This window comes from Octopus bimaculoides, chromosome 1 (assembly GCF_001194135.2).
Source record: "Octopus bimaculoides isolate UCB-OBI-ISO-001 chromosome 1, ASM119413v2, whole genome shotgun sequence".
In the NCBI taxonomy this organism is placed as follows: domain Eukaryota; kingdom Metazoa; phylum Mollusca; class Cephalopoda; order Octopoda; family Octopodidae; genus Octopus; species Octopus bimaculoides.
The window spans coordinates 2,458,745-2,471,112 of NC_068981.1; the positions used below are offsets into that span (position 1 = coordinate 2,458,745).

The 12,368-nt window shown below is 36.5% G+C and overlaps 1 protein-coding gene across 10 annotated transcripts in view; it reads left to right on the top strand.

The window, feature by feature from the left end:
- Positions 1-11,933, top strand: part of LOC106871111 (ankyrin repeat domain-containing protein 12) — an 84,750-nt gene extending 72,817 nt beyond the window's left edge. For all 10 annotated transcript variants that reach the window (XM_014917416.2, XM_014917421.2, XM_014917417.2 and 7 more), the window contains 5 exons: positions 151-279; positions 4,385-4,483; positions 5,419-5,562; positions 7,145-7,240; positions 11,006-11,933. In XM_014917416.2, the coding sequence (XP_014772902.1) occupies positions 151-279; positions 4,385-4,483; positions 5,419-5,562; positions 7,145-7,240; positions 11,006-11,179 (642 nt within the window). In that variant the 3' untranslated portion in view covers positions 11,180-11,933. The remainder of the gene's footprint in view (positions 1-150; positions 280-4,384; positions 4,484-5,418; positions 5,563-7,144; positions 7,241-11,005) is intronic.
- The last annotated feature ends 435 nt before the right edge of the window (positions 11,934-12,368 follow it).

Below are 12,368 nucleotides of genomic sequence, written 5' to 3' on the forward strand. Positions count from 1 at the left end.
TTTTTTTTTTTTTTTTTTTTTTTTTTGTTTCATCGAATGGTATGGAAAGCGAGTGTTATGTGGTAATGTTATTTGTTTATTGAATTTCTGATTTCTGTACGATTTGTGGTTTCGACCCGATAACGTTACTATAATATTATTTCCTGACAGGTCGAAGATCGGCGGAAAAACTTAACAGTTGTTCATCCAAAAGCTCCCCAGGGATTCAAGGACTATTTAATGATGAGTTGTAGTTATGTGTTACAAGGAAATTCTGCCAGCACTTTATCTGTTCCTATGGTTAGTTTCTCAGTTTAAACATGGAGTTTCTTTGTTTTTACTCGCATCTTTAATTAATTATGATTTATTTCTCCGATTTAATTACTGAATTAACTCTCTTATTCTGTAATTTTCTCTGTTGATATTGAAAGTTTTCTAAATCCATTTGGAATTTAGCCTATCCATTAATTTAACCCTGTAGCATTTAAACTGGTCATAATCCAGCCAAAATATTCAAACTGACTGGCTCCAATCTCTTGCACCTACCCTACAATGCCATTCTAAAACTAAACAATCACTTCATGGAAATTTTGAAGCCATGAGATAATATATGATTAATTCAAAATGATGAAAATAAATAAAATACATTTGACAGAAGAATCCGGATGCTACAGAGTTAAACTGGTTTTGTGGAGCCACCAGAACTGTTTTGTTAATTCATACACCAAAGTGGAAAACCACAAGAAGTTCATAAATCTATGAGATATTTGTCTCAAAATTACTCTAATTACAGGTAGATTTAAGTAACACAGAAAATTATTTAAATTTTATTTCAGTATCACTATATAAAATAAGTTGTTACTTAACATTCTCCTGAAGAAATTCTGGTATAGAAGAATCATGCGCATTAGTGAATTGGAGTGTGTATAAAACATAACCATAATTATTATTGCCATTTTACATCTGCTTTCTCTGTTAGCATGAGTTAGATGGGTTGTCATGGTTTGAGTCAGTTTATATTTGGAGTTTCTACCCTCTTATATGTCTCACTTGCATTCCATTTTGTGGTATGTTTTCTATGGCTGAATAATCTTCATGGCACCAACTACTTTACAGAGTGTACTGTTTGTTTGTTGGTGAAGAAGGGAGAGAGAGTGAGTGAGTGTGGTGGATGGTAAGATTGTGCTGGATATCATTAAAAAAATAGCAAAGGAAAGACAGTGGAGGCTAGAATGACCTGAGGGATAGGGAGTTTGTTCACAGTACATAGAGTTAAGAGGAGGGATGACCCCTACCCCTCTTACCTTTATATACTGCTAGCAAACACTCAGTTACTTTATCCATTCCTCTGTTAATGTTACATCAATACCACCCACACCATCATTAGCAATCATCCAGAACTTATACCTTTGTTTTCATCCATGAATTATTGAACTGAGACATTCCTCTATCTCACCTCTTGTGTGCAACATTCATTCACTCGTCTTCACACTACAATATCTCCTGTCCTTCTCCTCTTCATGGCAACATTAATGGTGGTAGCTCTTAAAGTTTTGGATTTGATAGAAAGTGGAGGAGCTTCAGTGGTGGCCAGGTAGATTTCTGTTTTCTAAATCTGGAATGAATGTCTGTGTGATTGTTTCTCATGCATAATCATACACGTCCATCAATTTGAGTTGCTTCCTATTTTGTTAGTCTCCACTTCCTAGAAATAATTATAAGCATGGTGTTTGGTAGACCTTGAAACTTTCATAGGAATGTGTTAACAGGGAGATGTGAACATATATGGACTGGTTAAATGGGTTTTGTTTGTGTGTGTGTGAGGACAGGAAATCTGTCTGAGTATACATGAAGGCAGTGAAGATCCTGAGTATGCAATTTCAGAACAAGATGGTTGTCATTACATTGAGTAGCATTGAGCAAAAACCATGACATGTGTTGACATTCCTATCAACAAATTGACCTATAGATCTGCACTTTCTCAAATGCATGGAATATAAAAAGACCTTTACTTGAAAAATGGGTATGGTTTTGTGACAGGAAGAGTATCCAGCTGTAAAACAATACCTCAGCAATATGCATTCCTCCAACCCATGCTAGCATGAACAAAACAATGTAAAACAGATGATTGAACACACTCACATCAGCACGTTTTTAGTTCAAGGCTTCCATGCAAAGACATAAAAAGTAAACATTAACATGTGCATATATGAATTTGATAGGCTTCTATACAGTTTTCATCTACTATTGCTACTGACAAGGCTTTGGTTGACCCAAGGCCACATTAGAAGGCACCTAAGATGCCGTATAGTGAGATAGAACTTAGGACCACATGCTTACAAGGTAAACTCCATATACGCAGTCTTGCATTTTGTGTGTATATACATATATACAGGCATAAGTATAGCTATGTGGTTAAGAAGTTCACTTTGCAACCACATGGTTCTGGGTTGAGTCCCACTGTGTTATACCTTGTAGAGGATAATAATTAATACCAGATCTCCAAGCCAACCAAAATGTGAGTGGGTTTGATGGGTGGAAACTGAAAGAAAACAGTTGCATGCATGTGTATGTGTGTGTGTGAGAGAGAGATGCAGAATGACTCTCTTCCCAGTGATCAGAATTAAGTATTTTCTGCACAGAGCCTGATATACATATACAAGCTCTTAGCAATGAAGTTATGCAGTCCTACATTTTCTACTGTTCTTGTAACTCAGTGAACAATATGTGTTGTAAATTGTCCCATTTCACAGCAGAACCTTTCTTTGCTGCAGTTCCGGTTTCAGTGTTGGAACCAGTCTTTCATTTGATGACAGCCACTATTATTACTTGCATCTCTCCCTGACAATGACAATTCACTTCCTGTCTCTGGTTACAGTTCATTTAAAAAAAATGTTTTGTTTTCTTTTCTGTCTTGATTACCAAAGTGTTATATATATATTATTTAACACAAAGCTTTATTCTTGAGCTATCATTCGTGACATATCCAACTTTTTTCTCTATAGCCTCTTGCAATTTTTTAAGATCTTGAACAGTGGTCTATGGTTTAAGTTTCTGGATATTTTGGCTATGTCAATTATCAAAGATGATTGATTTTCTAGGTCAATGCTTATCATCACTATTTTTAACCTCGTTAAACCACCTCTGGTATTTTCATAAACTTCACTCTATCTAGAATTACAGTGCATACGTTTTGTTCAATACATGTGTGGCAATGTTGTGTGTGAAATTCATAAAGCATTTAATGTTGAATCTAATATTCTATCGAGTCCTTGTCATCCATGGGTTATCTAAAAATTAAACAAATTAAAATAAGATATGGGTTAACAAATTCAAAAATTAATTTTCAGTTAAATAAGGTCAGTATTCAGACTGACCTTTAAACTGACTAGTTTATTTGTAACTACAGACTATTTGCTTGAAATATGACATTACTTTTTGGTCCCCTAATATATATATATATATATACATACATACATACATACTAGCTGGCCCCATGACGCCAAAAATAACGGCTAACTATAGTATTTTATATATAAATATGGATGGTAAATTGAATTCATACACTTGTCAATGTTATCTGGTGGTTGACTTTTGAGATGTGACATCGATCATAGTTTGTTACTGAAAGAATGCTGGTGCAAATATTCACACACACACACACACACACACACACACACACACACACACACACACACACACACACACACACACACACATTCACATACCTCCCTTTTACATACACACACACACACACACACACACACTCATACAGAGTTGAAATGCTCCCACTACCAGTTTGCCATCATCCCTTCCTTCCTTATTCATCTATCATCCATTCCTTTCTCATTTATATGTTGTGACGGAGAAAAACAGTATTATTATAGTAGATATATATATATGTATATATGCATATATGCACACTGATGTGTTTGTGTGCAGACATGGCTGTGTAGTTGTGAAGTTTACTTCCAAACCGTCTAGTGTCAGTTCCACTTGATGGCACCTTGAGCAGGTGTCTTCTGTTTGTGGATTTGGAAGATGGAAATTGAAAGAAGCCTGTTGTGTGTGTGTGTGTGTGTGTGTATAGTGTGGGAGGGGGAGGAACACTGTTTCTGTCTCTTCATCTGACATCATGTAATAACTGTAAACAACTGTCTCTGTCGTGCAAGTGGTGTTGTTTATTCTCAATCTCTCTTGAAAGTCGCATGGAAACAGATGAGGCTTGGTGACTGGAAAGGACATCCAACCATAGAAAATCTACCTCAGTGCATTCCATGTGACCCATGTACCATGAAAGAGTGGCTGTTAAAGCAATAATGATGATATACAGTCGAAACATTGTCACTTTGTGTGTGTGTGTGTATATATATATATATTTATTTATTTTCTTTTATTATTGTAGCTTTCCCCTCCAAATTCAGTAACTGGATCAATGAGAGATTTATTCTTAGACCAAGAACAAGCTCGGTATAAGCTAAGATTACAACACCTCATTGAAAAGGTAAAGAAAATTATTCTTTTAAAATTTAAGTTTGTACAATTATTTACTTTTTAATTTGGAATATTTAATGTTATCTAATGAGATGAATGGTTATTAGTATTTTAAAGGAAACAAATTGAGGTCAGATGAAGGACTTGTTTCACATGCTGTGTCCTGAACCAATCTACTGTTGTATTTTAGCATCTTGGAATATCTGGTTATGAAATGTAGTTCTCGATAAGTTATCTCAAAGAACCTAGAGATAACTAGACCAAGCATCAAAGGATGATGAAAACCTCTGACTCAACAACGCTTGTGTTGTTGTGCAGGAGTTTTGTTGCATTTATCGGCAGGTACTCGAGGCAGCTCTGACGTCATTGTGGAAGGGGCACAGAACACCTACAGAGCTGTTTCACCACCTGATGACATCAATCTCTGCATGAGAGATGAAATACAGTTTCACTCTCAGCACGCAAGTGTTTACCTTAAACATTTAATAATAAAACCAAATCAGTTGGGTTTAAAATATGGAATTTTAAAATTTTGGATAAGAGACTGTTGATGAGTAAATAAATAATTTTACCTGACAATTATATCTCTAATTATAATTTCCTTAAATAATTAATGAAAAATTATTACATTTATTGTTGAGAATTTCATTTATTTTGTACACCTTCTCTTTGTAAAAATGATACATAAAAATAGTTGGTATTTTAAGAGAATTTTAGGGTCAAGAAATTTGAGGTATTGTTTTGAAACTGATTAGAAATGTCATGCTAATTTTGAAAGGTTTCAACAAAAGACAAGGCATCGATGCTAGGCTTCATGCTTGAGATTTATGGTAAACGAATACATTATCGGAAGTTGTGTAATTTCGGTTAGATTTCTCTCATTTGCTTCTGTTTTTGCTTTTTCTCATCTTTTACACTGTCTTTTTATTTATTTTCTTTTCGTAGGAAAAGTTAATGCTTTCTATTGAGCAAGAAATGTTGCGGGAGCATGCACGTGCTGCCAGAGCACAAAATAATCAAGCAGTCCCTTTAAGTGTTTGCACAATACTTCGAGATGAAGAGATTTATAATCTTATTGAAGTGGAACAGGTTTGTTATTTAGATCTTTATCTCAGTTCAGTGATTTATTTTTTGTCATTTTCATAAAAATCAAATCTGTATTTATGTGTTTGCATATGGTTTTATAAATGTTTTCATCATCAATTCACATCTGTGCTTTTAAGCCTCCTCCAGCTCAGCATTTCACCATGTATGGTCATTACATATAAAATCGTCAGAGATTACATAACACACTTAAATAATCTCCACCATTTATAATGTACATGGGACATTATTGTGGTATCAATGATCACAACTTCCACAATTGTGATAAATAAAAATAGAAAGCAGTACAGAAAGAGAAAGCAAAAAATAGTGATGGAGAGAGTGAGAGAGAAACATGTATACTGCAAGTGTAGTATTACATTATTCACAGACACCTTCTAGGCCAGCGTTGCCCAACGTTTTTGCATTTGCAACCCCCTACTATTTGTTGATAGTTGAAATTAATACTATCCCAAGCTGCTTCTAGCAAGGCTATGCGACCCCACCGCAAGGAAGAGAAAAAAAACAATATTAGTGGACGAGTAGTTTCATTTTTTGCAACAAATATGGGAGACAACTCTAACCAAGTCTACTTTTCTATCCACCATCTTGTCCATTTAGTTTGTGAGTCTTTCATCACTATTTTAGAAACTAACAATGAATTCTGTGTTCCCTGCACTAACTCAGCTCTCTTCTCTCAGCAAGTGTTGCATATAAGGTGAGAATATTAGATCTCCCCTACAACAGCTTTAACACCATCAGTTGGTCTGTGGGTGCTTCGAGCAGAGTTTGCTCTGATACAAGCATTTGGACCAGGCTCCTGACACTGGGTTTCCGTTAGCCTAATGACACTCTGATACCCTTCCTAAGATGCTAAAGACTAAAACTAAACTCGAAGAATTCTCTCTCCTCTTCTCTAACATCCCATGACTCTGATCCAACCTCGACCCCACACATTTAATTTCTCTCTGAGACATGGTTCTCTCAATCCCAGTTTATAGTTTATCTATGCAGTCCAGGCTAAACTCTTTACACGAATATTAATCTAGAAAGTGATACCTGTACACTGATCTGCATATTAAATTTCTCTCTGAACTCCTTTCTAACTCTTGCTTAGCTGACAGCATCTCTGCACATGGCTCACCCAGCTCTCAAGCCATTTTCTTCTAGTTTACTTAGCCATTACATAACCTCAGAATATAGTACTCAGTCAAAGGTCAACAAGTATTTGTACCGTAACTGGATATTTGCTAAGAAATTCTCCTGTAGCTGTCTCACTCTGTCGAAAGGACATCAGTGGTACTTCATCCTGGTACAAACCGAACCTTCATTTCATCTCAGCTAATTGTTTTTAACCAGTGATGTCATAATAACTTTCCTGTTATCTTTACAACTTGTTATATTAGTTTGAAGTATTTGTAGTTGCCCCTTTCTAAAGCACTTCCTTTGTCCTTTTACCAGATGATGATCCTTACTCTGATTAGTGTAGAAACCATCTCCCTCTGCTACCTGAGTAACCAGTGTTCCCTGATGGGGTCAGACATGTAATAAATATGTAATTTTTAAATTCTTTTTTATTCCTTTCTAGGTAGAGGAAAGAGAGAAAAACGTTCGATCACGCTACAATGGCAGACAGTTTATTTCCTGGATTCAAGATGTCGGTGATAAATATGACAAGATAAAAGTGAGATCATCTTATTCTCTGTTTTTAAAAAGAAAAAAACCATTGTCTTTTGGTTGGTTTCGTGGGAGTTGTTGTGACATCAGATCAAGCGTTTATATATCTCAGCTCAGGTGCCACGTAAAAGGCACTAATTTCACTCTGCTGGGTGGTTGGTGTTAGGAACGGCATCCAGCTGTAAAAATCCTGCCAAATCAGTCACAGAAGTCTGGTGCCGGCTTCTGCCTTGCTGACTCTTATGAAACTGTCCCACCCATGCCAGCATAGAAGGCAGACGTCAAACAATGATGATGATGAAGGAGCAGAGTATGCTATGCAAATGTGCAACAACATGCAATGTGGAAAATTGAATTATTTACAAAACAAATTTCTTTAGTAGGTGTTGCTGCCAGATAAAAACACACCCATGCCGGTGCCGCATCAAGAATACTCAATACACTCTGTAAAGTGGTTGGTGGTTTGGAAGGGCATCCAGCTGTAGAAACCTTGCCAAAACAAATCTGGAGCCTGGCGCAGCTCTCCGGTTTGCCAACTCCTGTCAAGCCATTCAACCCATGCCAGCATGGAAAACAGTTGTTAAATGATGATGATGATGATATAATAGTTTGGGTAATCAGCTTAGTATTATCAGGAGGTTCCCTTCCTCTGGCCCCTTACTGCCACGATAAATACAGCCTGTCAATGTCAACAATGGTTACTACAGCTTAAACACTATTATTAGTCCTTTTTGTTGTTTAACTTTGTGTGTGTAGGCATTGTTTTAGGAGGTTAATTTCTGAATATAGTAGGGGTCTGTTTTATCAAAAGGGGTTATCTTTAAGATGTCAGTTAATTTTGATGTTTCTTTCTCCCACTTCATAATGTCCTTTTAGTGAAGTATACTGCAAATGTTTTTCTCCTTGTTGCTGTTCTTTGTCTGGTTCAATCTTATGACTATTTACTTTGTTTGTTGTGTTTATGAGCCTGGCTTTGTTTCACCCCCCCCCCCTTTTTTTTTTTCATTTTGGTTTCCGTTTATCTACAACATCTGTTTTTCTTTTGTTGTTGTTTTACTGTCTTTATTTCTGTTATCATGTTTGTACAGTGAGTGTGTGTGTGTGTATGTGTATATATATATATATATATATATACTTCTCAAGAGTACAGAAAGTTAACATTCAGTGCTAAGCATAATTTGAAAGTCAAAATAAATGTTGTGTGTGTGTGTGTGTGTGTGTATAAAGAGTTCTTCTTTGTTTGCAGATAACAACTTATCAGAGCTTATCTCCACGCACTGAAGGGGAACATTTTTTTTTAAATACTGACTTCCTTTTAAACACAATTATTTTATTTACAGACATAGGAAATTTAGGAACAGGTGTGGATCTCTCTTGACTTGGAGTATATTGAATGGATGTTTACTTTAAGGGATCCCGAAATGTAGCACAGGCATGGCTGTGTGGTATGAGGCTTGTTTCCCAATCACATGCTTTTAGTTTCAGTCCCATTGCGTGGTATCTTGGCCAGATGTCTTCTATTATATCCCTGAGCCAACCAAAGCCTTGTGAGTGGATTTGGTAGATGGAGACTATTTGACTGCGGTCATGCTGGAGTACTGCCTTTAGTCGAGCAAATTGACCCCAGGACTTATTCTTTGTAAGCCTAATACTTATTTTATAAGTCGCTTTAGCTGATATGCTAAGTTACGGGATGTAAACACATCAACATCAGTTGTCAAGCGATGGTGCAGGGACACACACACACACACACACACACACACACACACACACACACACACACACACACACATATATATACATATATATAATGGGCTTCTTTCAGTTTCCGTTTACCAAATCCACTCACAAGGCTTTGATCAGCCTGAGGCTATAGTAGAAGGCACTTGCCCAAGGTGCCACACAGTGGGACTGAACTCGGAACCATGTGGTTGGGAAGCAAGCGTCTTACCACTCAGCCACTCCTGTACCTGTTTACTTTTTAAGTCTACTACTTTTACAGAATTGCTAAGAGGACATAAACAAACCCACACCAGTGTTCAAGCAAGCTGGTTGGTGGAGTAACAAACACACGCACGACATACTTTCATACAGTTTCTGCTCTCCTGATTTCACTCACGTAACATTGAACTGAAGGTTTTAGTAGAAGACACGTGTTTAAAGTGCCACAGTGTGAGATGGAAATTGAAACCTTTTGCTTATCAGGCAACCTAATCAACCATCCTACTTTGCCTGGAGTTTATTTAAAAGCAAATTTCATTCAACTCATGTGTCTTACAGTGTTATCATATAACAGCTTATGTGACAGACCTTATTTATATAAATTGGTTTTCTTGTCAGTCAAGTAGGCCTGACAGCTAGGTTATCTTTGTTTTAACTGAGAAAAGTGATTGACAGATAGTTGCTATCCTAAATTCTTCTTAGTATTAAGCTCATTTGTTATTAACATTGTAATTATTATTAATATTCTTTTAGCTCTGGCTTTTGCTGGGACTCCTGGAGTTTTGTATCAGTAGTGGGCTTGCTGCCTGCAGCCTACAGCACCATGGTATTTGTTCTCTTTGACTATCTCATACTTTCCTGGTGCTTCTGGCTATGCCAATGAGGCAAACCTGTGCCGGTGGCACGTAAAAAGCACCATTCAAGCATGGTCGATGCCAGTGCCGCCTGACTGGCCCTCGTGCCGGTGGCACATAAAAAGCATCCACTACACTCTCAGAGTGGTTGGCATTAGGAAGGGCATCCAGCTGTAGAAACTTTGCCAGATCAGATTGGAGCCTGGTGCAGCCTTCTGGCTTGCTGGCCCTCAGTCAAACTGTCTAACCCATGCCAACATGGAAAGTAGATGTTAAACAGCAATGATGATGATGATAAAAGTGGCAAGCTAACTGAATTATCAGAGCATCAGGGAAAGAGAATGCTTTGTGGTATTCTGACTGTTGAGGTTGATTTTGCCTTTCGTTCTTTCAGGGGCAATAAAATAAATACCAGTTGAGCGCTGGGATCGAAGTAGTCAACTAAATCCTTCCCACTAAAATTGCTAGATTTGTGCCTAAGTCAGAAACCATTCTTGTCACTGATTTTTTTTGCCTTTTATTTTTCCAGGATTGTTAAGTACCAGTGGTGTATTGACTGTACTCTTCCAACAAATTCTTTGGTCTTGTACAAATATTAGAACTTACCATTACGTAAAATGCACCATTCGAGCGTGGCTGATGCCAGTGGCACATAAAGCATCATTTGAGCATGGCCGATGCTGATTGACTGGCGTGTAAAAAGCACCGTTCGAGTGTGGCCGATGCCAATGGCACATAAAAAGCATCATTTGAACATGGCCGATGCCGGTAGCACATAAAAGCACCCATTACACTCTCAGAGTGGTTGGCGTTAGGAAAGGTTTCCAGCTGTAGAAACCTTTTCAAATCAGATTGGAGCGTGGTGCAGCCTGGTGGCTTGCCAGTTCTCAGTCAAACCGTTCACCCAGGCATGGACAGCAGACGTTAAACGATGACAATGATGATGATGATTAGCAACCACTTCATTTGTTCATTCTGTGTCCATTTTGTCCAGAATAGTATGGGTTAGATCAGTGGTTCTCAAGCAAGGTCCGTATAACCCTTAGGGCTACTGCAGCATCTTGCCTGTCAAACGTGTACATCTATTAATTATGATACATAGATGATTATTTCAATTTAATACTGCTTCAATTATGCACACCATATATATATATAGATATTGTCCTTCTAATTTGTAATTTTTGTTTCCTTTCTAGGAATTATTGTTGCTTAGGCATCACCACGAAGCTGAATCCTTATTTGCAGTTCAGAAGATGGACTGGGAATGGAAAATGAAAGAAGTTTCTGACTTGAACAATATGCCTGTTGTTGATGATCTCCATGTACCGATGGTACAAGTGAATGATGACTTTGATCTATTACCATCTTAGCAAAGGGAGCATTATTACACAGTTTTATAGAGCTTCAAATTGCCATTGAGATGGTGTCAACTGTAAAGCCAGTAAGATGAAAAACGGTGTTCTGCTTTCTTCGGCGACTACTTTACAGCATGAAGAAGATTGAGTATTTTTGTGAAATACTGCGATGCAAATCACCCAGTATAATTATCAGAAGGCTTTTATGACAGATAGCCTTTAGGTATGGGGCTATTGTAAAGATTATTGGGAATAATGTGATCAATATATCATTTATTTTAGATTGAGGAATGCTGCCAAAATCCTTCCTTCTGTTATCTATAACAACACATAACAATTTCTAAATGTCCATTTTTTTATGGCTCAGCTATATGGTAGCCATGCCTATGTATATGTTTTGGAATAATTTCTGCTGCTGCTGCTGGCCCAGCTAGCAGTCATCTAATCAAAGAAAAATCATATCAATCCATTTGTTTCAGTCTGCTAGCTTTAATTTTTTTTTTCTCTTCCCAAAATTAACATAAATACTCCAAAATCTTTTACCTTACTCTTTTCAAATGTGTGCTTGACTAGAAAATATTGGAGCAGGGGTTTCTGTTGAAAATATGTATAAATGAGTGATAACAATTTTACTATTGATAAGAAACTAGAATTAATAAAAATTGAGCCAAATGTTTCTGTATTTGTATGTGCTTGTTTGTTTTTTTGCTTTTGTGACAGGATTCTCTACACAAACCATATTTTGATAAAATTTTGTGATTAATAATAACTTTTTGCTGTTTTAATTTTTAAAAGATCTGTCTTTATTTATTTTTTATATTTATAATGGACTGTTTTCTTCGTAATATTATACATTACTTTTCTGTATTAATGCTAACTGGTTTGGTCTAGTTAACCTCTTATATCCCTCCAAGAAGAAAAAAAAAAGTACTCTACAATAGAATCTTTCAAAGAAAATGCAGTTAGAAGAGTGGATTCTAAAATGGTTCAAAATTCATTCATTATTCATCTCCTGTCTTTGATGTGTACGTGTTTTAGAATGTTTGAGTCTGGAAAAATTGGTGGTGTTTTTATTGCAGGTGAATGTATATATTCAAACTCAAAAAAAAAAAAAATTTTTTTTTTTTTTTCTCCTTGAGGCAAAATGAGATGAATAAATACGTTGATATTCTCCATTTGGAAACTCTTTGACACTTTTTCTTTT